Source organism: Labeo rohita, chromosome 2 (genome assembly GCF_022985175.1).
Source record: "Labeo rohita strain BAU-BD-2019 chromosome 2, IGBB_LRoh.1.0, whole genome shotgun sequence".
NCBI lineage: Eukaryota > Metazoa > Chordata > Actinopteri > Cypriniformes > Cyprinidae > Labeo > Labeo rohita.
The window spans coordinates 32,005,083-32,031,918 of record NC_066870.1 but is presented as its reverse complement, the minus strand read 5'-3'; the positions used below and the strand labels follow the sequence as shown (position 1 = coordinate 32,031,918).

Below are 26,836 nucleotides of genomic sequence, written 5' to 3'. Positions count from 1 at the left end.
GTAGAATAAAAAGCTTTAAAATATAGACACAATTAAAATTGATTAAAGTATTTAGAGAGCATAGACAGAAAAAACATTTTTACATGTAGTTACCATTTTAAATGTTCCTATCAGATTTTTAGCCTGTTTGTTGTTGGTTGTGTTAGTCGCATGTTTAATATATTATGATTTTTATTAATATTCTGATTGAGATTCAGATTTCATCAAACTTAATGTCAACACAACATGTTCTTTCAGTTTTTTTTTTTTTTTTTTTTTTCAGAATTTCAAGCATGAATTGAGATGTGGGTTTACACATGATTTATTTTACTTATAACCTGTAGGTTATACATATTTATGTTTGTCTGATCATGTGTTAATAACTCATGTATTTTTAATCAAGATGAAGAATAACTTTTGATAAATCAGGGCTGGCCCACTTTACCTGAAAAGAAATTTGTCTGGAGTGCATGACCTAAAAATGTTTATTTGTATATCCTGCCAATAACACTTTACATGAACTGTATTCATATTGAAATATTATAGCTGGTCCTTAAAAACAAAAGTAACAGAAAAGAAAAGAAAAGAAAAAAAGAAAAGAAAAGAAAAGAAAAGAAAAGAACAGAAAAGAAAAGAAAAGAAAAGAAAATTAAATAAAAGAAAAAAAGAGTACATAGGTATCTAAATTACAGTACGTTTCAGAAACAGTGGCTCACTTTACCAGAGTTCTCCTACTGCTTTATGTTTTTCAGTATGTTCACATATATTTTGTTTCATAAGGATGGTAGGTTCAAGTTTCAACTTATTTAATTAAGCAGATTCCTACCCAGATCTTGAAACAGCTGTGGTTCATGATGTTTCAGTCCATAAAAGAACGAGCGTTTCTGTCACTTACCAGAGCTGCTCATCTTGCTGGATAATAACAAAAACCTCTATCCGCGAAATAAAATGATATGCTGATCAGCCACGTAATTACTTTTAACTTTTAAATGTACCGTGTCTACATGGTTGCAAAATTTTGTTTAGCTAAACTTGTTACGTTTAAACAAAAAAAAAAAAAAAAAAAAAAAAAAAAAAAAGAAAAAAAAAAGCTTCAGGGCTTCCGCCTTCGAAAACGAAAGTAGAGGGTTTGCACCACTGATCTATAATAGACAGTTATATATAGATCAGTGGTTTATATATTATATATATAATACATATCTTAGTTTAGAGTTTTATAATTCATTATCTACCGGTTTGCATTTACTGCGTGTTTTCTGTGTAAAAATAAAGGTCGTTTTTGGCTTTGGTCTAAACAAAGCAGAAAACCTTACTGAAAAATGCAAATTCTCTGCTAGCTCAGAGAGATGAGAGGGTCTGTATTACTTAAAGCCAAAGACTATCCACAAGTTTGCTACGCGCCATGAGGTCTCGCGTCAAAAGTGGGAGCGTCTTCCAGTTCAAAGTAAACAAGCAGGACGTGACACGCATTCATTCAACAGTTGACAGGCAAATGAAGCCTCGTGAAACTCCGAGACTTTCCTCTGACTCTTTCGGGAAAAGATTCAAAGCTTCGAGAGTGTCGAAAACAGCGCGATCTGGTGGTTAGTAAAACATATAGCAGCCAAAAACCTGTGAAGCTCCGTCGGAAGAATCATTCCCCTGGTGAAAAAAACAGCATATGCTAGTAGGTATGTTTTGATGCTGGGATGCTGGTTTAAGCTGGTCCTTTGCTGGTTTATGCTGGTTTTTGCTGGACCAGCAAAAACCAGCAAAGGACCAGCATAAACCAGCTAAGGACCAGCAAAAACCAGCAAAGGACCAGCTTAAACCAGCATCAAAACATACCTACCAGCATATGCTGTTTTTTTCATCAGGGTCACCACAATTTCCATAGATCGACTCATGTTATATGCCCAAATAAAAGCCTAACCGTGTGTGTGTGTGTGTGTACTTGTTTTTGCTACATTGTGGGGACCAAATGTCCCCACAAGGATAGTAAAACCTTAAATTTTTGACATGGTCCCCACAATGTTAAAAAATTATTAAAAACAGTAAATGATGTTTATCTGAAAGTGTAACAATGCAAACATGTTTTCTGTGAGGGCTAGGTTTAGGGTTAGGGTTGGGTTAGGGGATAGACAATATCGTTTGGTCAGTATAAAATCTATAGAAGTCTATGGAAAGTCCCCACAATTCACAAAAACAAACATGGGTGTGTCTAATTTACCCATTAGACAGTGCCATTAAATGCCAGTACGAATATCAATATGATGTAATAGAAGAATAGTGTACACACATATTAACTGCGTATGGCAAAAATATTAAATTCTTCGGAAATAATTTGTATTCTTCATATTACTTGTATGATTGGGTATTTAAAAATGTAATTATTAAATAAGTCCCAATGAAAATTAAGTAGGATCTTGATTTTAATAAAGTAAGATCTGGGGGTCAAACATTACAACAAGCAAAGTGAATCGCTTACGTGACTGGACAGAAAGTTAGGCTTCTACGAAAGTGATTTCTGTGTTAACAAGCCTCGAATCGAGGCTTCATCTGGCATGCCCTATAACACAAGCTCTGAAGTCTCGGTTCAAATGTCATTTTACTAGCTGACAGTCATTCAAGATTATGTCATTCAAAGATGAACAAAGGTCTTGGAATGACATGATGGTGAGTAATTAATGACAGAATTTTCATTTTTGGGTGAACTATCCCTTTAAGTTTCTTTAGAGTGAGCATGAATACTCCATTTGACATGTCTTTGCTTCGGTTACTCTGACTTTGCATCACAATACGATCCTGTTATTAATCAGTTAGTGTTCAATTGTGATAAAAACACAGCTTACCAAGTCTTAAGTTTTTGTTATTACATTAAATATTCATTTTAATAACAAAAGCTATAGATCACTATTATTTAATAGACCATACATAATGGTTAAGGGGAGCATGGCAAAGAAATTAAAGTCCACTCTGTCCCCAACCGAACACCAACAAAATTAACAAATTGTGTGGAGGGACTAATGGATATTTATGTGGGTAAATTTATATGCATTTTCTCTTTATCCGTTTTTCGTCATCATCAAAAAGAAAGAAAAAAAGAAAATTGCAAAACACTGAAAAAATACTTTTTTCCCTTTGTTTACTCTGTTGAGTAACACTGACAGAAAACATCAGCAAAATTAACAAGAGTTAAAGTATAAATAGCACAACCATTCCAAGTGATGCATAACTTTTAAAATATATACTTATATAATCAAAATTGAGCTTTATACATAATCTGAAACCTGAATAAATAAGATTTCCATTGATGTTTGGTTTGTTGGGATAGGACAATATTTGGCTGAGATACGACTGTTTGAATATCTGGAATCTGAGTGTGCAAAAAAATCTAAATATTGAGAAAATCGCCTTGAAAGTTGTCAAATGAAGCTCTTACTAATGCATATTACTAATCACAAATTAAGTTTTGATATATTTACAGTAGGAATTTTACTAAATATCTTAATGGAACATGATCTTTACTTAATTTCCTAATGATTTTTGGCATAAAAGAAAAATCAATAAATTTGACCCATACAATGTATTTTTGGCTATTGCTACAAATATACCCCAGCGACTTAAGACTGGTTTTGTGGTCCAGGGTCACATATATACAGTTTATATATATATATATTTAATATTCCATTATTTTCGGACTGCTGACTTCTTTTTCTTGGGTGCAGGAGGTTTCTTTTCTTTTTTTGGGTGCAGGAGGCTTTTTTGCTTTCTTGGGTACAGAAGGTTTCTTCGCTTTCTTGGGTCCAGGAGGTTTCTTTTCTTTTTTGGGTGCTGGAGTTTTCTTCCCTTTCTTAGGTGTAGGAGTTTTCTTTTCTTTTTTGGGTGCCGGAGTTTTCTTTTCTTTCTTGGGTGCCGGAGTTTTCTTCTCTTTCTTGGGTGCCGGAGTTTTCTTCTCCTTCTTGGGTGCAGGAGGTTTCTTTTCTTTCTTGGGTGCAGGTGTTTTATTCTCCTTTTTGGGAACAGCAGGCTTCTTCTCTTTCTGTGGTGGAGTTTTTTTCTCTTTCTTCAATACTGATGGTTTCTTCTCTTTTTTGGGTGCAGGGGTCTTTCTTTCTGTTTTGGCTACAATTGCATTTTTGATGGAATAAGGAGGTCTTTGTTCTAGCATCAGCAACATAAAGTACAAAGATAATATTTACAGTTAGTGGTGTCCACACATAAATTACAGTAAATCACAATTGTATACACACTGTGTGGTGTATATAACATTCCATATGGCTGACAACTATTTTATAAATGATTTTCTTATTTATCAAAATCTCAACTTACCATGTATTATGTTGGTCACATTGTATGTTGGTGCTGGTGTTGGTATTGGCATACTAGCATTGTTATAGTAAGCACTGTCTTGTTTAATACTCTCAGTATTAAGTCCTGTGACAAAGAAGACACATGAACAGTTTTTGATGATGACATTATTTTATATTAGCTTTATATAATCTATTATGAATGTAATTATGAATAATGTTGGACTTGTACAATATGATAACTTTCAGATGTTTATATGGATTTATATTTATATTATATTCCTCCCAAATGGTGATTGATTTCTGTGTGTAAAGCACTGTAAAACACTGATACAGTAGTAGCTGTAGCATACACAAATCAAACTAAATCTAAATCAGATGCACTTATCTACAAACGTCTACAAACAAACTAAACATACGTAGGCCTATTCCTATTTTCCACAATTAATGGTTAAAAACAAACTGCTTTTCTTATCCTATCCCTGTGTAACACTAATCCACAACAGTTGCATTTTATTGTACATTTATTATTTTTAAGGTGCTAAATAGGATATTAGGCCTACATACAGACAGATTTTATACTTTGTATATATATATATATATATATATACAGTATATATATGTAGCTGTGGCAGATATACATTGTCCCAAAAGAGATGGGACTTTTTCTAAATAATTTTCAAACAAGGAATGTCAACTATTAGCAAGGTAAACTCACTTTTACAAGGTACTGAGGATTCCTGATCAGAAAGTTTGCGTTTCCTGCTGACACCACCTGTTGACGGTAAGCATAGATCATGTCATAGATTACACCTGTAACTGTAGTGTGCTCATAAATCTCCTTCATAAATAAAAATGTTCTCTTACCCAGGTCTTTGAAGAGGTGTTCTTCATTCCTTTCCAGCAAATAATAAAAGGCCCTTTTGACTTGGTCACCTCCAGACTTTAATGATTCATAGAGCTTTCTCATTTTATCTTGATCTGTGTTTTCGGCTTTGATCTCTGCATATTTTTCGGCATGTATCATGCCCTTGCTGAGTAGTTCATCCGCTATTGGCATTACTGAAGTAACCCTTTGAATAAGTTCTGCACGGTTGTCATCCACAAATTTTGCCTCTTTTACACATCTTTTTTTTTTAAACAAGCTGTTTATCAAAATGTAGTAACTCAACTTTAAAATGAGACTAACGATAAAAATAGTAAAAAAAATAAAAAATAAAAAATAAAATAAAAGTTCACTTGTGTTGGGAATACATGGATCTCTCTCCCTCTATCACTTAAAAAACTTTATAGATAGGGCCTATTGAAAAACTATACAGGCCTTATACACACAGGCACATACACACACAAACAACATAACAAGATAGACTTTTAATAACCTTTCAGTGTTCAAAATCATGATATTGATAATGATTTTGATTATAGTCTGCGTTCGGACCCCGAAAGCATCGAATAGTTGTGTAAATTAACTTCCGCTGTAGCCTGTATGAACGACAATGCCCATAGCACGGGATGGTTGTGATTTATTAATAACCAATTCATCATAGATGTTTCATCAAAACATAATAAACAGAGTTTCCGATCATTAATCGGGTATGACGAAACAAGAAAAAATGTTGTCCTGATATTCCGACGCACATTTCATGTTTTAAATGGGAGCGCACAAGCTGCGTATGCACAGTAAGACAGACCAGCTTATTATTTAAAAAATGCAAGAATAGCATACAAACAACACATCACATTAAAGAGTAACAAAATCGGACAAGCTTATCTCATAAAACATTAACCACGATTATTCTGTACAAATTAAACAGAAATAATGTTAGCATTGCTTTCGTGCACTTGCTTTGCTTTTTGATACAGTCGTCACGTATTAGATCAAATTGGAGTTGTTCAAATAAATGTATATTTTTCATCCAAGAATTATTCTAAGATAACTGGTTATCATCTTAAACGTGACATAGTAGTAGTAATCACTGCGCAATAATAAAAACAACAACATTAAAATAAAATTAAAACCGTGTGTATATATATTCTCAGCAGGGTTGGGGCCATTCATGAATTGAATTGAGAATGAATGGTAAATTCCAATTCACTTCCTGAAATAGAATTGCAATTGGAATTGCATGCAGCTGACAGGAAATGGAATTGGAATTGAATTGGATGCCAGGAAACAGAATTGAAATCAAATAAATTCCACTAAATTCCACTTGAGATATTTAGGCCTGAGAGATGCAATCTTAGTGATGACAATTTTCAGGAAATGATGATAATTCGATGCAATAAAAAGTGAATGAAATACATGAATGAACATGACTCATTTTTTTTTTTTGTGAGTTGAGACATATATTATGTGGTAATCATATATTGAATGTATAGTACATCCAGAAACTTATCACCACTGTCATTCAATTATTAATTCATAATGTACAGTTCTCATTTTTATTTACTTGCATTTGATCAACTCTATTTCATACATTACTTGGTATTTGTAAAGCATCATAAATAAAGTTCAAATCTATGTCTCTAAATGCAATCACAAATAAATGCTCAGAAACAGCAATAAATGGAATTCACTGGAATTTCCCTGAATTAAATTCCACTTCCTGTAATTCCAATTCAATTCCAACTCTGTTTCCTGTAATTGTTGTTGAATTCCAATTCCAATTCCATTTCCTTCTTTGAAGTGGAATTGTTGAGTTCATTCCTGAATTGACCCCAATAAATAATTATTGAATAATTATTAGTTATTGTTTTTGTTATTGCGCAATGCAATATTGTTATCTTAATAAACACCTGTGATAAGCTTGTCCGATTTTGTTACTCTTTAATGTGATGTGTTGTTTGTATGCTATTCTTGCATTTTTTAAATAATAAGCTGGTCTGTCTTACTGTGCATACGCAGCTTGTGCGCTCCTATTTAAATCATGAAATGTGCGTCGGAATATCAGGACAACATTTTTCATCGTTTCGTCATACCCGATTAATGATCGGAAACTGTGTTTAATGTGTTTTGATGAAACATCTATGATGAATTGTTCAGTAATAAATCACAACCATCCCGTGCTATGGGCACTACCATTCATACAGGCTACAGCGGGAGTTATTTGACACAACTATTCGACGCTTCCGGGTTCCGAACGCGCACCGTGAAAAAGGCTAATCGATAATAATTCCGCTAATACCGGAAGCGACCGAACTCGGGCGCACTTGTTGAATGCTGAACAGAGATGACGGACACCCCGGCGGAGGAAGATTAAGTTTCCACCAACTTTAATTTAACGATGTGAATATTCTTTTGTTCTGTCCCTTACATTAAGCTATGAAAAGGCTTCAGATGTCTTTAAAAACAATACACGAAAACGTATTGGCGAATTGGTGCTTGTCTATTCTTATAGTTTTCCCCCTTGTGCCGTATAAAATAATTACATTATGAATTAGGTACATCAACCTCAATAATTATAAATAATTGTGGTCGTCTGAAACAACCACTGCAACAGTACAAAAACACACACTGATTTCATATAGCTTTGCAGTAACACTTTTCAAGTACCTTTTCATAAATCTGTCTGCTTTCAAGAGTTTCCAGGACTTACATTTTAAAAAGTTAAATTCTTTCAGGCACTTTTGGCACCTTGTACGAATCCTGGTTACTTTAATTCTATTTAATGAAATGTAACAAAAGCACAGTGTTTTGATAACACGTAAGCTATCACTGCATCATATGTGATTTGTAACGTTACCTTTGCATTCCTCACGCTTCTCTCTTTCGTGGTTGTTTTCGCTCATTTTTTGTGGTTAACACCAAACCCACGAATGCAGAAGATTATCTATTAAAAAAGTTTTAAATTGTAAACCTGTCGATTCTAACCCGCTTGAACTCTTCGTTGTTTAGAGGTGGTGTTTAATCAGACAAAACGAAAGTGGTTTGTTTATGCTAAAAGATATGATTGGTCCAGCTGATTCGCGCGGCAAAACACCGCCTTGTTCATATAATCTGTGAGTTTTAGCCTTGGCCTGTTATTTGCAAGGAACAGCCCATTGTGAAATGCATGTTGCATGCCAAAAATATTTTTTTTATCAGACAACAAAACTATGTTTGAACATGTCTGTGCGTGGGTGAGACACATTTAAGAGAGAAAAATAGAGTAAAAATTAAGAGGTATTATTGTTTTATATACTGGCAATTTACTCACATTTTACCATGATTAATTGGACATAAAACTGATTTCACTTCCAAAAGAAAAAAAAAAATCTGCATAAAACATGCTTAACACTTTTTTTCCTGTGTTCCTTTTAGTCAGAACATATGATGGCCCCTTTCTAGCGTGACATAAAAAACATTTGCACATACATTGTTCCCCAACCTTCTCTATGGACATTTTTACTATGAAATGTATAAAAATATACAAACACATTTCTTTCTTCACTGCACATTAACGTTTTAAAGCTAAGAGTCCAATAAATGCAACTCATTTAAAAGGCTGGGCTCCTCTTCCTGAATAATAGAGATGAAGAGATTTTTCACAGCGATGCTGCTTTTACGCACTTTGCTGCAGATCTCTCTCATGCTTTCTTCTTTAGTTGAAGTCGGATGTGTGATTTTAGAATACATTTCCTCATTAATGACCTGCTCCTGAAGCAGTTTGTCTGCAATGGCGTTCACATTCTCAACACTTTTAATAAGAGCAGACCAATTTCTATCAAAAAACTTAACTTTATCAAAGTTGACAGACACTTGTGGTTTCATTTGAATTTTCCCTGGTTGGAACGGACTAGACTCGACTTTGCATGCAGTTGCTTCAGCTAATTCTTCTTTCCAAATTGTTGCAGTCCAAACCGATTTCTGATCACACACTTGGCTGAGAGACATTTTAATGTCATCGCCCACAGGATGTTTGACCTTAAAGAAGTTTGGGTCGATGTCTCCTCTAAGTTTGATCTCTTCAGGTTGGACAGAAGCACCAGGAACCTCAAGACTGTGTCGTTTCATCATCCGCAGTGGGGTTTCAGGTCTTGGACACTTGATTGGTTGACTTGATTTTTCCTCAACCTTAATTTTTTCTTTAAAAAGTGAATCTGATGGGAAAAAATACACGTGGAGAATGATAGGGATCTTCTGTGTCATGAAGATCAGTAGATCACAGTGCACTTTCACTGATATCCCTAGTTTCATAAGCACTGTTTTAGGAGAAAAATACGGCTGGAGTATTTTAGCATGAAAACGAGTCAACTCCACTGATTCAAAGGTTAATCCATCATCTTCAACACTGAGCACCTTCACACTTTCTGTGAGAGATCGGTCTGACTCCGCTAAACAGGCGTAATGAGGTAGATGGGCCTCCTCCAGTTTTCCTGAGATCACTGTCACATCAATCACAGGACCAATTTTCTCACACTGAAGCTTCTCCAACTCTGCACTGAGGAAACGTCCATCCACTGCACGGTACTGGAGAGTGACATCACCAACGCAGACCCATCGTATTCTGGTCCTGCTGCACTCGAATCGACCCGCCGGAGTGCTGATCCTGAACTCCGACCCTTCTTCATCTGTAAAGACTGACGGCTCCACCTGAACCCACTGATCAGAATCAACAATGTGAACACAAGACTGACACACTGGGAGTGGCTGAACATCCAGTCCAGGTGGTTCAGAGTCAGAGATGGTTGGCCTACAAACAGAATTAAATATATACAGTGGCAACAAAAAGCATTTGGACATTTTTAGACACCGTTAGATCTTCCCAACAAGCTGTCAGAATTGTATTAGGTCCTGACAGTTAAAGAAAATATCTAAAGTACATTGCATAAGATAAAAAATTATATTTAAACAAGTACATACATACATACATACATACATACATACATACCCTTCAATGATCACAGTGCAGTGTGAATCTCTCAATGATTCATACAAAAACTCAAGTCCCACCTCCAGTAGCAAACTAGTGGCATGGACACTACAATACAACATTTTAGCAATTCAGTCAAAGACCAGTAAGCAAAGAGTTGCACAATAATCAAAAAACAAAACAAACAAACAAACAAACAAAAACAACAACAACAACATGTAGTTTTAAAACTACACATGCCTTCTTTTAAGCAAAAAAGTAAAAGCAACCTGTAATGTAAAAGAAAAAAGTTATAGATTAAAGATTATAGATTATAGAATTTAAACGAAAAGTCATACTTAGAGGGGCAATACCTTATACAGGACTTCACAAAGAAAGAGTGAAAACACAGGCCTTATATAGGCAGAGTTAACAAGGTTAATGAGAAACCTTTGAAAGTAATAAGGCATAATGAGTCCAGACAATGAGTTATGGGAAATGCAGTCCATGATATGATAACCAAGAGAAGAGTGCCCTCTGGTGGCTATCATTGGGACTCCAGCTAGCAGGCGTGACAGGACAAAAGCACAAAACATATTATGGGTGTCAAAACATTCAGTAGAAATGAAGAAACATACTAGGCAAGCCAGTTAATCATTATTGAGCCAACACTGACTGGCTTGTTCCATGTCTCAGTCTTACCGGATTTCTTGCAGACTGCTGCAGGCCTGGATGAGAGTGAGAATCCTGAGAGCCCAGCTCTGATTTAGACTGAAGATGATCAGCTCCACGCTCTTCAGATCACACACAGAGTGCAAGAAACAAAACAGAGCATCCGCTTGCTCATTACACTCTGGAGAACTGTAAGACACACATAAATACAACCATAAATAAATCATCACAAACACAAATGACCAAATAACTCAACAGGGCATTTAACACTTGGCTTAAAAGTAATTGTTTTCCACTCAAACACATTTTAAACTGATATAAATGAATAGTGACATCTTTACTGTAAAATGGTGTACATGCCCATCATGTCTTGTCACTCCTCACCTTCATGCTGCCCTTCATCATGCCCAGCTTCATTTGTAACCAGTATCTGTCATGTTCATTTATAATATAAAGTAATCATGCATTAACAATATGTGAAAGAACTGGCTATTGTACACTTATAAATTCTGGTTTTGGTGTAATTCTGACTCCATGTTAAAAGGTGTTATAATAGCTTTACTATTAAATTACTAAATTACTTTTGTTGGTATCTAGACACTTCATGGAATCTCTGAAAGAGGATTTTCCAGTCAGAGCTGTTGAATGCTGAGCATGGAAAAGTTAGAGAGATTTTTGAGAGAGACTCAGTCCTTTGCCGATGCCTCATATCAAACCTAAAAAAACAGTTAAACATATATGTTAATACAAATACAGGTATTTGCCAAAATCTAGACGATGTACTCTTTTGAAAGATTTTTGGAAGGACAGTGTATTTTATTGGCTCATTAAAATATGAACATGAAGTATAGTACCTGATGTCTTCACTGTAAACTGATATAATGAAACTTGAGGAGAGACTTCTAGGATAGCCACTGTATTCCTCAATACTGGCAAAACAGAATAAAAGAAAAAAGACATAAATCTTATAGTTAAATATCAGTACTGATCTGTAAATAGCAAGAGTAGAAAGAGTATATGAGTACATTTGAAGGCTGTTTGTCTCCAATAAAAACATTCGTCCTTCAGTTCATTTAGTGAAAACAGTGTGGGGAAAAACATCCTGATGATTATTATTATTATTATTTTATGTTTTCAGCCTAGTCTTATGACGAAAACGTATCTTTGGGAGACGCGAAATACGTACAAATAAGTACATATCACTGCAGTTTCCAACAGAAATGTTCACTGAGTGGCGCCAAAAAAGAATGTTCTTTTTTTTCCTGGAACAGACGAACATACATATGGTACGCTTTATGTGACGCTTTGGTTTCGTACCAAGTGTGCCGCACAAGTCTTGAAAAGTGAAACCAAAACGTTTCGATCGCCCCCAGATGGCTAGTCCCAGTATAGGTCATAAACCCCGCCCTCTCCATGTAATCTAATTGGACACGAGGCAAACTAAATAATTCCTTTTTTTTCTTCAAATAAGTGTTTTCCAAAGATGTTTTTTTTTTTTTTTTTTTTTTCATATTATGTAGTTTTTAATACGCTGATGTAAGTTAAATTCTATTGGGCTACTTTTAAGTAGCAATTGGGCAGATTTTGTTGTTGTTTGTTTTGTTGTGACCTATTGGTACATATTTCACTTCTCACAAAATGTTCCCACAGGTACGTTTTCATAATGAGATCAGGTAGCATGTCTAGATGATACAAAAGTAATCAAGATAAATCAGTATTCTTACATGAGCTGCTGTAGACTGGTGCAGGTCTGGACAAGGGAAATGATCCCAGAAGCCCAGCTCTCATTCAGATTGACCAGCTTCAGATTCAACTTTTTCAGACCGCCAAAGTAAAATGAAGACAGCAGCAAAAAAACAAACTCATCAAGAGCTGAAGAGCTGCAAAAATTCAGTGTTACATGTGTGAGTTAAAGTAAAGCTACTAATGAGACTAATCACTAATTAAATTAAATAGCCAAATGAAATGAGCAATTTTTTTTACTCTTCTGCAAATTGTTCTGCCTCACTGAGTCTCTGTAAGAAGAATGCCCAGTCATTGCTAGATATCTCTGATTGTGGACACGTAAAACTGATGTTTAAGACTGCTGGAAGTGATGGATTCTCCTCTGAGGAGCTGAAAGACAACCTGAAACAGACAGAAATAAAGAGAAACATTTGATAACAGTATTGTACACTCAATATGAATGATTTTACTTGTGTTCTGAAACAGATCATTATCATCAGACTACAGTTAAAAGTTTAAAAAATTTACTTACAGGTAATCCTCCTGTTCAACAGACAGGTCAAGTGACCATCTGGGACTCTCACCACTGTATTCATCCTCCTGAACTCTACAAGTCAAAACAAAAACACAAAATATTGAACAAGAAAAAATGAATTGCACAATTTATACAACACTTCAAATAGCATTAACTAGTTGCATAATATCTGACTGGTTAGGGATTAAAAAAAAAGGTACAGCACCTTAGTTCCCTCAGTAATCTGAATTCACAAAGAGTCTTGAGCAAATCTCCAACATCAGACAGGTGGTCCACCGAGAACCTAGAACCAGAAATAAAGATCATTTAGAACTAAATATTATATTATTGCTCATGTAGAGGGACACAACAGTTTTATTTTGATTCTCACCCTCTCCCTAAAAATCAGTTTTTACTGATTCGACTTTTTTTACTGAATTGTCTGTGTAAACAACATTCTATGAAAATACAAATGTGCAGATATAGCACATTATAAATGTTAAATGCCTGATCCTGCAATAATATACTCTTTTTAATCTTTTTGGAGGTTATTTTCATAGAGCAGTTATTTTATCTGAAAAGATCAAGGAAATTTTGGTTGTTCATCTTATGACCCCTTAATCAAGCAAGATCTAAACTCATGTTAGGATCATACATAACGCGCATGTAAGTGCTTTCATCAAACACTGACCTCATATTCTCACACATGCAGAGCACTGGCTGAAGAATCTTAAGTTTCTCAGCTGTTAAATCACAGTACATGAGGTTCAGGTATCTGATGTGTGGACAGCACTGAAGACAGTACAGCAGCACCCAACAGTCTGTGCTCCTCAGGGAAACATTAGACAGATCAATGGATACCCAATCTCCTAAAGCTCTCCTCACAAACTCCTCATCCTGGAGCTCATTCAATTCAATTCAAATTTATTTGTATAGCGCTTTTCACGATACATATCGTTGCAAAGCAGCTTTACACCAAATTGACATTTTTACTATATATGTAGTAGTAGCTTGATGTACATATGGTAGAGATGTCTGGTAAAGATCAATTAATGACGTAATCAAACAGACAAAGAACACTATAAATTTGTAGCAGAATTTGGTAGTGCTGTATGTTTTCAGGGTTGGCATCATCTGAAGTCCTCTGAAGGGTTGGCATCATCTTTTCTTAAGTGTTCTGGATCCACACTGGAGCTTGTGAATTCCTAGTTACCATGGGATGTCAATCCCATGGCAAAAACAGAGAACAAATAGGAACATAATTAGCGTAGCTGCTGTTCAAACTAAGAAAAGGAAGGTTTGTTAAACCAGAGCTAAAAGATTAAAATGAACATTTGATCAGATATAGCTGCAGAAAAAGTTTATGAGATGCATTATTTGAATGCTTGGCTAAAAAGATGTGTCTTTAATCTAGATTTAAACAGAGAGAGTGTGTCTGAACCCCGAACGTTATCAGGAAGGCTGTTCCAGAGTTTGGGTGCCAAATGTGAAAAAGCTCTACCTCCTTTAGTGGACTTTGCTATCCTAGGTACTACCAACAGTCCAGAGTTTTGTGACCTTAGGGAGCGTGATGGATTGTAGCGTGGTAGAAGACTAGTTAGGTACGCAGGAGCTAAACCGTTAAGTGCCTTATAGGTAAGAAGTGCTATTTTGTAGCTGATGCGGAACCTAATAGGCAGCCAGTGCAGAGACTTTAAAATTGGGGTAATATGATCATATTTTCTTGACCTGGTAAGGACTCTAGCAGCTGCATTTTGGACTATCTGTAGCTTGTTTATTGAAGATGCAGGACAACCACCTAATAGTGCATTACAATAGTCCAGTCTAGAGGTCATGAATGCGTGAACTAGCTTTTCTGCATCAGAAACAGGTAACATGTTTCGCAGCTTGGCAATGTTTCTAAGATGGAAGAATGCTGTTTTTGTAACATGAGAAATATGATTTTCAAAAGACAAGTTGCTGTCTAATATAACACCCAGGCTTTTGACTGTAGTGGAAGTAACAGTACATCCGTCTAGTTGTAAATTGTAAGTCAAAAGATTCTGTGTATTGTTTTTAGGTCCAATAAGTAATATCTCTGTCTTATCTGAATTTAATAGCAGAAAATTGTTGGTCATCCAATCTTTTACATTTTTAACGCACTCTGTTAACTTTGATAATTCAGAAGTTTCATCTGGTCTTGTTGAGATATATAGTTGAGTATCATCAGCATAACAATGGAAACTAATCCCGTGTTTTCTAATAATATTACCAAGGGGCAGCATGTATATTGAAAATAGTAGAGGACCTAGAACAGATCCTTGTGGCACTCCATACTTTACTGGTGATAACTGAGATGACTCCCCATTTAAATAAACAAAGTGGTAGCGATCAGACAGGTAGGATCTAAACCATTTTAAAGCCTGCCCTTGGATACCTGCATAATTTTGTAGTCGATCTATTAGTATGTCATGATCTATAGTGTCAAACGCAGCACTAAGATCAAGTAAAACTAGCAGTGAGATGCAGCCTTGGTCTGACGCAAGAAGCAAGTCATTAGTGATTTTAACAAGTGCAGTTTCTGTGCTGTGATGGGGCCTGAAGCCTGACTGAAATTCTTCATAGATATTATTTTTTTGCAAGAATGAGCACAGTTGAGCACATATAACTTTCTCTAAAATTTTAGACATAAATGGAAGATTAGAAATGGGTCTATAATTTGCCAGTTCACTAGGGTCTAGCTGTGGTTTCTTAATAAGAGGCTTAATAACCGCCAGCTTGAATGGTTTAGGGACGTGACCTAAAGATAACGATGAGTTGATAATATTGAGAAGCGGTTCTTCTGCCACAGGTAACAATTCTTTTAGTAATTTAGTGGGTACGGGATCTAATAGGCATGTTGTTGGTTTAGACACAGTGATGAGTTTATTTAACTCTTCCTGTCCTATAGCGGTAAAGTACTGCAGTTTTTCTTTGGGTGCGACGAAAGAAGTTGACATATTAGATGCAGTATAATCTACATTGGTTATTGTATTTCTGATGTTATCTATTTTATCAGTGAAGAAATTCATAAAGTCATTGCTATTAAACTGTAAAGGAATATTTAGCTCAGGTGGTGTCTGGTTATTTGTTAATCTAGCCACTGTGCTAAATAAAAACCTTGGATTGTTTTGGTTATTTTCTATGAGTTCGCGGAAATGCTCAGCCCTAGCAGCTTTTAAAGCCTGTCTGTATCTGGACATACAGTTTTTCCATGCAATTCTAAAAACTTCCAAGTTAGTTTTTCTCCATTTGCGCTCAAGATTGCGAGTTTCTTTTTGAGGGATTGGGTATTACTATTGTACCATGGTGCAATACGTTTTTCTCTAACTTTTTTCAATTTGATGGGGGCAACAGCTTCTAACGTATCGGAGAAGATGGTGCCCATATTGCTAGTCATTTTGTCTAGATCCTGTGTATTAAGGGGTACACAGAGCAGTTGAGATAAATCAGGCAGGTTATTTGTGAATCTATCTTTGGTGGCTGGAACAATAATTCTGCCAAGACGATAACGCGGAGCCCTACAGTTAATATCAGTGATATGCAGCATGCACGATACAAGGAAATGGTCAGAAACATCATCACTTTGAGGTACGATATCTATATCAGTAAGATCAATTCCATGCGATATAATTAAATCTAGCGTATGATTAAAACGATGAGAGGGCCCAGTGACATTTTGCTTAACTCCAAAAGAGTTTATTAGGTCAGTAAACGCAAGTCCTAACGCATCATTTGTATTATCAACGTGAATGTTAAAATCTCCGACAATTAGCACTTTATCAAAATTAACCAATAGTTCCGAAAGGAATTCTGCAAATTCTTTTAGGAAATCTGTATATGGCCCTGGCGGTCTATACACAGTAGCTAAAACAAGAGATAGGAGAGATTTCTTTTGCATATCTGGCAGAGTAACATTAAGCAAAAGTATTTCAAATGAATTAAACCTGTATCCTGTTTTCTGAGTAACATTGAAAATATCACTATATATTGTTGCAACACCACCACCACGACCACTCTGACGGGGCTCATGCTTATAGTAGTAGTTTAGTGGAGTAGACTCATTTAGACTAATATAATCATTAGGTTTTAGCCAGGTTTCAGTTAAGCAGAGTACATCAAAACTATTATCTGTGATCATTTCATTCACAATAACTGCTTTGGGTGCAAGTGATCTAATGTTTAGGAGCCCAAGCTTTAAAAATGGTTTCTGTTCGTGTATTTTGCTTTTTTCTGGTTTAATTACGATCAGATTTTTTCTAGATCCTACATTAAATTTACGTTTTGACCTCACTATTCGAGGAACAGACACAGTCTTTATAGATTGGACAGTGCAACTACTATCATTTAAGCGTTCAGAACAAAAGCCATCGTAGCAATCATATAAGAATGTACTCACTAGTCAAATGGAGCGTAGCGTCCTGGAGATGTTGTCCGACAGCAGCTCCGCTCCGACTCTGCTGGGGTGCAGGCCATCAGCACGGAAAAGCCTAGGACGCTCCCAGTAAAGATTCCAATTATTAACAAAGAGCAGTTTCTGTTCTTTACACCATGTCAATAACCATTCATTTAGAGCAAGAAGTCTACTGAACCTTTCGTGCCCACGTCGATACGTGGGAAGGGGTCCTGACACGATGATCCTCGTCGTGGGCGACGTGCTGCGAACCGTCTCGATCAGGCTGCTGAAGTCCCTCTTCAGAACCTCCGTCTGCCGCAGCCTGGTGTCGTTCACCCCCCGCGTGCAGGACGATCGCGCCGACGCTCTCGCCGTCCTTCAGGATCGCGGGTATCTGCGCAGAAACATCGAGAACGCGAGCACCAGGAAAACAGTGGGTGTGGACTTTACCTTTAGCTAAAGTAGCACGTACGTACCGGACAATGGAGTCTCCGACGATCACAGCGTCGCGTTCCGTCTCGCGGAGGGGAGCGAAGCGGTTCCGGGTGGAGATCTCGAAGACCGGAGGCGGCGAGGTCCTCGGCCGGGGCCTGGCTCGCGTCTTCCGCTGCTGCTGCACCCAGGGTCCGTGGTGTCCCGGCGCCGGAGTGAAGGACATCTGGGAAGATCGCGTCCAGGGTGCACGGGAGCTGTGCAGAGAAGCACACGGAGTAGAGGTGGTCAGAGTGTTAGTATCACGCTGTATACTCACCCGGGAGGACTCCAGAGCGGCCCTCCGCTCTCTCAGCTCCGTCTGCCGCACCAACAGCTCCTGGATCTGCTTCTCCACGGCCTCCAGCTCGAGCTGCAACGAGTGCAGCTCGAACGTGTCCTCACCTGCACTCAAAGGTGGACACAAATTCGCCATTAAAGCAAGTAACAGTGAGTAAACAATGGAAATGTGTGTAAGCAGTGTGTAAACAATGCAAGCAGGATTAGCGGCAACCACGCTGGTGCTGCTAACGGGCTATAAGCTAGCGACTCCGGAAATCAAAACAAAACTAGTGATAACAAAGCAATCCGGATGTTTTAGTTGTAGAATACAATAGGGGGTATATTCACACGTTATAAGAAACAAGAATGATTGTGTATAAAATTGATTTTGAATTGAAAAACAGACAATAAGAAATTAACTCGACGGAGCTCAAACTCTAAGCGTGCAACCGCAACAAACGGGAGCTGTGCAGAGAAGCACAGCTCATACAGACAGTGGAGAGCAAATAGTTTATCTTCATCCTGAAGTGTAAGGATTGTGCTCTCCATCTCTTTTCTTATGATGTGAGGAACAGTCCAGTTGTGCTTTTCAAAGATTGGACTGCTTGTGTCTTTATTACAGAGACCACAGAGAAACTGAAGAACTGAAGCGACAAAATTTGATAGTCTACCTTTTGCTCTCTCAGCAGCTAAGATGTCTCTTATGTTCCTCTGGGACTCTTCCTCATACAGAAACATATAAAAAAGAGCGATGCAGAACTCCTGAAAGCTGAGGTGCATAAATTTGAGCATTCTTTTCCTTATAAAACCTTGAATCCTACATTCTTTATGCAGAAACGGAATACTATTAGCATCTAAACCTGTCTCATAAACAGTCTCGTCATTAAAGGAGACTTCTTCATCCAGCATCCCTTCCTCTGCCAGATGACCCAAACTCAAAAGCATGGTGAGGACAGACTGACTCTGGTCATGATACTCCAGTAGAGTGGACACAAAGTGCACATATATGGAGGTGTTTGTCTTTAGTTCTCTCATCACACGATCATCATCTGTAAAGTGTTTCTTCAGACAAAAACAGACCATCCAACACAGTAAAGGCACAGAGCAGGCAGTCAGGAGGCTTTCATTTGTCTTCAAACTCTCATATGTTTTCCTGCAGAGCTCCTCATCCTGAAAGAAATTCTGGAAGTACTCCTGCACCCCTCTCTCAGAGAAGCCCTCAATCTCAGTAAAACGCTGAGGACCCTTGAGGAGATTCATCACTGTATCAGCATCTGATCTGGTGGTAACCAGCAGGAAAGACTCAGGCAGGATCTGTCCATTCATCAAGCTCCTAAGAGTGTCCATTGGTAAGGCTTCCTGTGATGGATTAGTGGGCAATGACATTTTAATGTGTGAATCGTATGAGAACTCATCAATTGCATCAATAAAGATGAGGACTTTCTCTGGTGTTAACTTCAGTATCTCTGAGATCTGATCTTTTGTTAAACTGCAACTCCAGCTAAAGAGCTCATTCAAGCTTATCTTCTGAGAAAGGCACTTCACCTCATCAAAATGTAAAAGAAAAATAACATCAAAGTTTTCAGAGTAAAGTTCTCCAGATGCCCAGTCCAACATGATCTTCTGTAACGTGAAGGATTTCCCTCTTCCAGAATCTCCACTGAGAATCACAGATTTCGGTATGTTTCCTTCACAGTCGGGACTGAACAGCTGGTCTATTCTGATGCTTTGATTCTTGTCATTTGATAACAGTGGAGGTGATTTTATTGATCCAGAAGCATCCACAGACCTCATATGATCATGATAGTATTTCTTAGTTTGTTCTTTGCTCCTCTGAATGATCATTGGTTTAATATAACAGGCAGCCAATTTCACACATTCGTCAGATGGAATGGTACACTTGGTCACAAAAGTAAATTCTTTTATGACTGAAGACTTGTACTGAAGAATCTTATTGCCATACTCTGAAGGAAACATAAAACAGTCACTTATTTTTCATGCAAGACATTAAGCACTGAGAAATGGTCCTTATTAATTTAATGCAACTTAATGCTTAATGTGTGCCATTCAGAGCATTTATGAATGCCTTTAAAATTACTTTTCAGTACCTGAACTAGGAATCCTGAATGAGGTACTGTAGAAAATAGGGTTTAGAAATTCAATTTGAATTGTATTATATGAAAGTAGAAATAAAATCAATTGTAATTCGAATAAATTTTTGCTGAAAAAGAACAGATAGATAATGAACAGATAGATCAATAGACAGATAGATAGATGATAGATAGACAGTCAGATAGACAGATAGATAGATAGATAGATAGATAGGCAGAACTAAAGTCACCTACTGAAATGTATGTTTAATTTACATGTTTCATCATGTTTGAAGAGTTCATCGGATGCTTTTACATGTTGTTTGAACATAAATGTGTGTTGGCAGTGTGTGTACACGACCACCCTATAATGATAAAAATCCATCCAGTGGTATTTCTGTAAGTCATATCCCCTTTTTCAAATCAAGCCACTCTCAGCTTCTTGTCGATGGGATGTCACACCGACAAAGGCCACTCCCACGATAGCTGATTGACATGACTGTCTTATCTTAGACCCACCCTGAGTGAGTTGTGAACAGTCCAGCTCCAACCGCCATTGTGTCTACTTCGGTGCAGGGGAAGACAAGAATGTCTCAGATTGAGTGATTGAGGTGTTTTGTTGTTGAATGTAATAATGATCATAGCAGTCGTCATTTACTCACGACATCTGAGCTGCTGAAGACACAGAGGATTAACATTACTTTCGTTTTAGAAGAAAATGCACCCGGCAACCTACATAAATGTGTCTATGTTCGTGCGAATCATTCGTGATCCAGCTTCACCTTCAGCAAAAATTAGTATAAGGGTTTTTATACATCTTCGCAAATTGACTTTCTTAACAATGTGCTAGTTAGCAAGTTTCGCAGTGAAACGTGGCTAAATGCAGCTAAAGTAAACGTGAGCAGAGCTTATTAGCATTTAAAGGAACATGCAGTAGAATGGCTCACTCTGAACAGGGCTGATTTTGATAAGGTAAAAAGGGTGTTTTTTACACTACCACTGAGAAATTTTAACCAAAGTATGTTATAGACTTCTCTTTAAGTCCCGAACAAATCTTATCAACTTGTGGAAAATGGGCATCCGATGACCCCTTCAATAAATGAACTTTTGCAGACCAGGGTGAAAAAACACTTTCCCAGAATGCATTGATTGTGTTTCAAATTTTTTTATATAATAGATTGTTTTCTATCAGATCTTTACCCAGGTGACAGACCAGGTGTGGTTCATGCTTCCAGAGCAAAGTAAAAGGCAGATTTCACTGCTGTTCCTTTTTTATCGAGTGCTTTATAAAGCTCTGTCATTTGCTCATGGTTGGTTGGTGCTCTCCTGATCCATGTACATGTCTGATTATTGAGGTTGTGTTGTGCCAACAGCTCATCCACCACTGGGATCACTGCTGTAACCCTCTGGATAAGCTCAAGCCTGTGCTTATCTACAAACTTGGCTTCTGGAGAAGACAGCATCATTGACGTATTATTACCTTTTTTTCTTAAAATTATTGAAAGTTTTAAGCATTTTCACGTATAAAGTAGATCAGTGATGAAGCATTTACACATACTTACCATGGAATGAAACATTTTCCAATTTACGACGATCTTGAAATGACAAATCTATGAAGGAGAGAAGGTGAGCGATATATTTACTTCAGAGTGTTAAGCATAACCAATATAAAGTGTTTTAAGGGATGATATGGCACATTTCTTTACTTATTTTTGGTAAACTTTTGAATAGATTATTTTTTTGTGATATCTTTACCTAGGTAAGTAAGGTTTGGTTCACACTTCTTCAGTGCAGAATAAAACGCAGATTTAATTTCATCTCCTCCTTCATCCAGTGCTTCATAAAGCTTTCTCATTCTGTCCTGTTTGGTCCCAGCTCTCCTGATCTGTGAATATGTCTCCACATTGATCTTGCCCATTGACAGCAGCATGCGTGTCACCACCATCACCCTCTGGACCCTCCAGATGAGCTCAGACCTATTTGTGTCCACATATCGGACCTCTGGAGAAGAAGACATAAAGAGATTATTTCCCATCTCCAAATGATTGAAAGCATTTTTCTAAACATTTACAACTTAGATTTGGGATTAAACAAATAGGTTGTGCTAAAAAAATAAAATAAAATAAAATAAATTTTGATCATTTACATCCACTCATGTATTTTTTATTATCTAGACAAACACAAAAGAAGATGTTAGGTAAAATGTCCAAGCAGCGAAAATGGAAAATTTCCTGTGTGACTTTATTAAAAAGGCTCATTATAGGTTTTTGGAGCCATAAATGTAATATATACCACATTTATGGTACTTTAATGGCTTTTTTGTAGTTTGATAGGGTTGATAAATGGACAGAATCTTCATTTTGGTTTTGAACTATTAATAAATGTAGTCAAGTCAAGTCACCTTTATTTATATACCGCCTTTAACAATACAGAATTGTGACAAGGCGGCTGTACAGTATTAAATAGGAAACAGTACATCAACAATGCCAAAGGCAACATTAAACACTCACATTATAGGGACACTCACATTATACATTAAATGTAGAATAATAAAAAACACTAAGCCAGCCCAAAACAGGACACAAAGATACAAATAGCCTATTGTCTAAATTACGCACTCAGTCCAGGACCAAACAGTAGTTTGTAGTTACTTATAAAGGTGTATGTGCAATAAATGTGGAGTGTAGTTAAATAGTGTGACAGGGTTGTGTGCAAAACATAATAAACAGCTAAATTTCACATTTTTGTAAATAATCAAATTCCAATGAAAAAATAAAAAAATAAGTAAGTCATAAGTAGCATGGCTATATTTGTAACAATAGCCAACAATACATTTTATAGGACAAAATTAGTGATGTTTCTTTTAGCATGTTCCATTAAGATCATTTGTACATTTCCTACCGTAAATATATCAAAACTTAATTTTTGATTTGTAATATGCATTTGGACAACTTTAAAGGTGATTTTGTCTTTTATTTAATTATTTATTGTGCACCCTCACATTCCAGATATTCAAATAGCTGTACCTCAGCCAGTTATTGTTTTGTCCTAACAAAACCATACAACAATGGAAAGCTTATGGATTCAGATGATCTCAATTTAAAAAATTGACCATTATTTAATGGTTTTGTGGTCCAGGGTCACATCTGTTTTTATAATTAGTTACATTTGATGCTACTGTTAATAGATTTTCAAACATATCTAATAATTCTCTCTCTCTCTCTCTCTCTCTCTCTCTCTCTCTCACACACACACACACACACACACACACCACTGACACGTCTCCAACTCAAAAACGCGGGGCTTAAAGAAAACTTTGAATATACTGTATCGGTGCTCGGTTTCTGTAAGTCAGACTGTAATTTCCAGGATGGGTGTGGTCAGTGTTGCCAAATGAATTTCAGGCGAAAAGGAAGGTCGATTTGTTGCTAAGGTTGCTAAATGAGGTTATTAACGTAATCAAGATGCAAAATTATGTCACAAACATCAGCAAAAAAAAATATATATATATATATATTTGACATGTTCATTTAAATTTGTTAGTAAAATAATAGAAATGAATAATATAATCTTGAAACATAACTATTTTTAAACACAACATTGAATTACTGAACACAAACCATTTTTAACGATTACAATTAAAGTTTTTTTATTAGAAAACTACACATTCTGAACAATTACAGTTTTAAGCTGTGTATAGACAGTGTTGAGAAGGTTACTTTGGAAATGTAATAGGTTACAGATTACAAGTTACTTAATTTAAAATGTAATAAGTAGTGAAACTTTTCAATTACTTTATTAAAGTAATGTAACATTACTTTTAATTACTTTTTGATTACTTTTCTAAATTTCTAATATTTTCAACTGTTAAGACAAATTATCAAGCATATAGCACTAACTTAAGTTGCCCCGAATGAGTCTGAGCTGTGTAATAATTTAAGTTAAAACACAGCCACCAAAAATTCACACCTTTTTTGGGCTTTTTATGCCTTTTATTGTGATAGGACAGTAGAGAGATGACAGGAAGGAGCTGGGAGGAGAGCGGCATCGGCAAACGACCTCGGGTCACCAGGATCGGGAATCGGCATCGGGAATCGAACTCGGGTCACTGTGAGTGCAGTTGCGATATATGTCATAACAAGATCATAACATAAATAACATCATAACAAGAAATAGTTTAATAGCTATGATACTGGGTTTGAAATCAAATGTTTGCATAGTTATGACAAAAAAACAGTAGCATCTAACAATGCCTTGGACAAAAAAAAAATCGTAAAAAATAAAGTTTATACATAAACCCAAATAGGAAATAAAACAGTTATCGAATAAGTGTCCTATTCTGTGTCCTGAACTCCTGAAACATTGGGTCTCATTTTAGAGCAGTCAATGCAATTTATGAAAGAAGTCAATTAAATCTGTAAGTGGGGGTGGGTGTGTGAAAAAATTCAGATGTAATCCCCTTTGTAATCACTGGCATTTTTCAAAAGTAACTGTAATTTAATTACACATTTTTTCTCAGTAACTGTAACTAATTACAATTACATTTATTTTGTAATTAAATTACGTAATTCCGTTACATGTAACTAGTTACTCGCCAACACTGTGTATAGAGCAGGGGTCCCCAAACTTTTTTCTGCGACGGCCACATAATTTTTCCTTTCTTTAATGGGGGGCCGGGTCAGTTTATAAAAGAAAATGACATGGGCTTGAGTAACTACTAGTAATATTGTGGAGATTTTTATTATAATTTTAACTGTATTTATTATACCTTCTAATGCTGGAATAGTTTTTTTATTGTTGTTGTTATGCACCACACAGACATGATCATTACTTTTCAAAAGATATATTAATGAACTTTTTTTTTTCATTCAGTGCTATTAAAAATCAAAACATTTACTTATGCATATTAATTATAGTGTAAAACTGTGGGCTTGCTTCTGGCTGGTGAGAAGTCCAATGTCAGGTTCCAATGTCCACATTCCTGTCACAGCCAGTCTCAAAGACTGATGCAAATGTTCATCAGTGAATCTTGATCTTATTGGAATTTTCATCAGTTTCATGCATGAAAAGGTTTGCTCACAGATATAGGTGCTGCCAAAAAGTGTGGACATCTTCATTGCATGCCTTTTGATGTTTAGGTATGTCTTGTTAGGAAGGGCAGCATAGAATTCGATGAGACCGTTGGGCTTAAATGCGTCTTTCAGAACAGCACAGTTCTGTAACTCAGCCAACTCAAACTGATAAGAAGACAGGGCTTTGTTATTGTCGGCAGCGAAGGGGTTCTGGAACAGGCGGATGTCTTTAGCGTGGACGTGTAGCTCACTGAATGGCACATCAAACTCCGCCTTCAGCATTTCCAGTGCTTCCACGGACTTTTCAACTGGGAACGGGGTTTCTCAGCTGAGAGACTTTATAACGGGCATATGAGTGAAGTCTTGCTTTTGCACTTGTCCCACAAGCAGTGCTAGTTTCACCTCGAATGCTTTTATGTGGGAATACATGTCGCATATTAGTTTCCCCTTGGAACTGCGGTCAAGCAGAGGCCGTTCAACATTTCTGTCACATCTGTTAAAAAGGCGAGGTCCCATTTCCATTCTGCGTCGATCAGTTCTGGGACAGTTTTGCCCTTTGTCAGAAGAAAGGCATTGATTTCGGGTAGCAACTGGTAAAAACGCCTAAAAACTCTGCCCCGGCTTCAGTGTTGCCAGATCGGGTTGTCGATTTCCAGCCCAAAAGCTCACCAAAACCCGCCCACTTCAACAAAAACCAGCCCAAAATTTTTACTGCCAAAATAATGTGATGGAATTTTATTGCCATGTCAATCAAGGTTGATAAGGACCATTTTTATCTCCTTAAAAAAATAAAGATGACAAAATAAAATAAAGATAAATCAGTTTCACAGGAATATGGATCAAAACAGGGCAAATGCATTAAAGGGAGTCAGAAAATATGCTTAAAATGCCCAGAAATATTTTAATAATAATAATAACAATTAACAACAATAATGTGCTTACCGTTGTCTTGTGCTTTATCTTCAAACAGAACTACACGTATTTCATAAAGTACACATTTTAGAACATCGTGCAGAACTTTGCACAGTTAAAACTGTTCAAGTCCAGCAGCTGTCAATGCCAAGTATACCAGAGTAGTCTTGACTGTTTAAAAGATGTTCTGATGCAGGACAGCATCGTATAGTCCCCATATTCAGTTTTAATTTTTATTAAATCATTCAACTGTTCTCTTATTTCAGTTACAATTATACTTAGAAATCTTCTATTCATCTCTCACTATGTGTAATCCACGTTGTGAGATTTAAGTCACTCTAAAACTTTTTATCGTGCAACTTATATTTAGGCCACTTTGCCATCGCAATCACTCAAATAAAATGAATGAATGAATATATAGCTATATATCTCTCCGGGTTTTCTCGCTGGCTCGTGCATCACCTGTTCCATCGCAATGACATGTTGTTGTTGTTGTTGTTGAACGTACCATTCTGTTGGTAGGTGAATTTAGCGAATAATTAGGCTACGTTAATAACTAAGGGAATTTTTTAGTTTGAAAGCCAA

The 26,836-nt window shown here is 36.5% G+C and overlaps 3 protein-coding genes across 4 annotated transcripts in view; all 3 read right to left on the bottom strand.

The window, feature by feature from the left end:
• Window positions 1-1,026, bottom strand: part of LOC127181924 (NACHT, LRR and PYD domains-containing protein 1 homolog) — a 28,534-nt gene extending 27,508 nt beyond the window's left edge. The window contains exon 1 of the mRNA XM_051136945.1: window positions 875-1,026. Within this exon, the coding sequence (XP_050992902.1) occupies window positions 875-887 (13 nt within the window). The 5' untranslated portion in view covers window positions 888-1,026. The remainder of the gene's footprint in view (window positions 1-874) is intronic.
• A 1,416-nt stretch (window positions 1,027-2,442) lies between these two features.
• On the bottom strand, window positions 2,443-8,176 carry LOC127177269 (PYD and CARD domain containing). 2 transcript variants are annotated; one of them, XM_051129461.1, is made up of 5 exons: window positions 8,012-8,176; window positions 5,136-5,384; window positions 4,987-5,043; window positions 4,291-4,395; window positions 2,443-4,122 (listed from the first exon to the last, which is right to left on the bottom strand). In XM_051129461.1, the coding sequence occupies exons 1-5, from the start codon at window positions 8,055-8,057 to the stop codon at window positions 3,638-3,640; spliced, it is 942 nt and encodes a 313-aa protein (XP_050985418.1). In that variant the 5' UTR covers window positions 8,058-8,176; the 3' UTR covers window positions 2,443-3,637. The 2 variants fall into 2 exon arrangements, with proteins under 2 accessions (XP_050985418.1, XP_050985428.1); XM_051129471.1 differs by having other exon boundaries at window positions 5,136-5,341.
• Window positions 8,177-8,594: 418 nt separating this feature from the next.
• Window positions 8,595-22,302, bottom strand: LOC127181917 (NACHT, LRR and PYD domains-containing protein 1 homolog). The gene is made up of 15 exons (XM_051136932.1): window positions 22,023-22,302; window positions 18,603-20,141; window positions 18,176-18,300; window positions 17,901-18,113; window positions 17,621-17,818; window positions 13,702-13,907; window positions 13,237-13,314; window positions 13,029-13,103; window positions 12,755-12,898; window positions 12,496-12,651; window positions 11,626-11,700; window positions 11,353-11,487; window positions 10,802-10,960; window positions 10,139-10,228; window positions 8,595-9,940 (listed from the first exon to the last, which is right to left on the bottom strand). The coding sequence occupies exons 1-15, from the start codon at window positions 22,300-22,302 to the stop codon at window positions 8,719-8,721; spliced, it is 4,695 nt and encodes a 1,564-aa protein (XP_050992889.1). The 3' UTR covers window positions 8,595-8,718.
• Window positions 22,303-26,836: the final 4,534 nt, after the last annotated feature.

Bases quoted from the DNA above. Each gene is read 5' to 3' on its own strand.
- LOC127177269 (XM_051129461.1), bottom strand. From the start codon at position 8,057: ATGAGCGAAAACAACCACGAAAGAGAGAAGCGTGAGGAATGCAAAG. The intron at 5,385-8,011 runs GTAACGTTACAA...GATGTGTAAAAG, and splicing joins GAAGCGTGAGGAATGCAAAG to AGGCAAAATTTGTGGATGAC. The intron at 4,396-4,986 runs GTGAGTTTACCT...TCTTTGTCACAG, and splicing joins ATCCTCAGTACCTTGTAAAA to GACTTAATACTGAGAGTATT.
- LOC127181917 (XM_051136932.1), bottom strand. From the start codon at position 22,302: ATGGGAAATAATCTCTTTATGTCTTCTTCTCCAGAGGTCCGATATGTG. The intron at 20,142-22,022 runs GTAAAGATATCA...TGTTTCCTTCAG, and splicing joins ACCAAACCTTACTTACCTAG to AGTATGGCAATAAGATTCTT. The intron at 18,301-18,602 runs GTCGAGTTAATT...CTTTGAGTGCAG, and splicing joins ACGCTTAGAGTTTGAGCTCC to GTGAGGACACGTTCGAGCTG.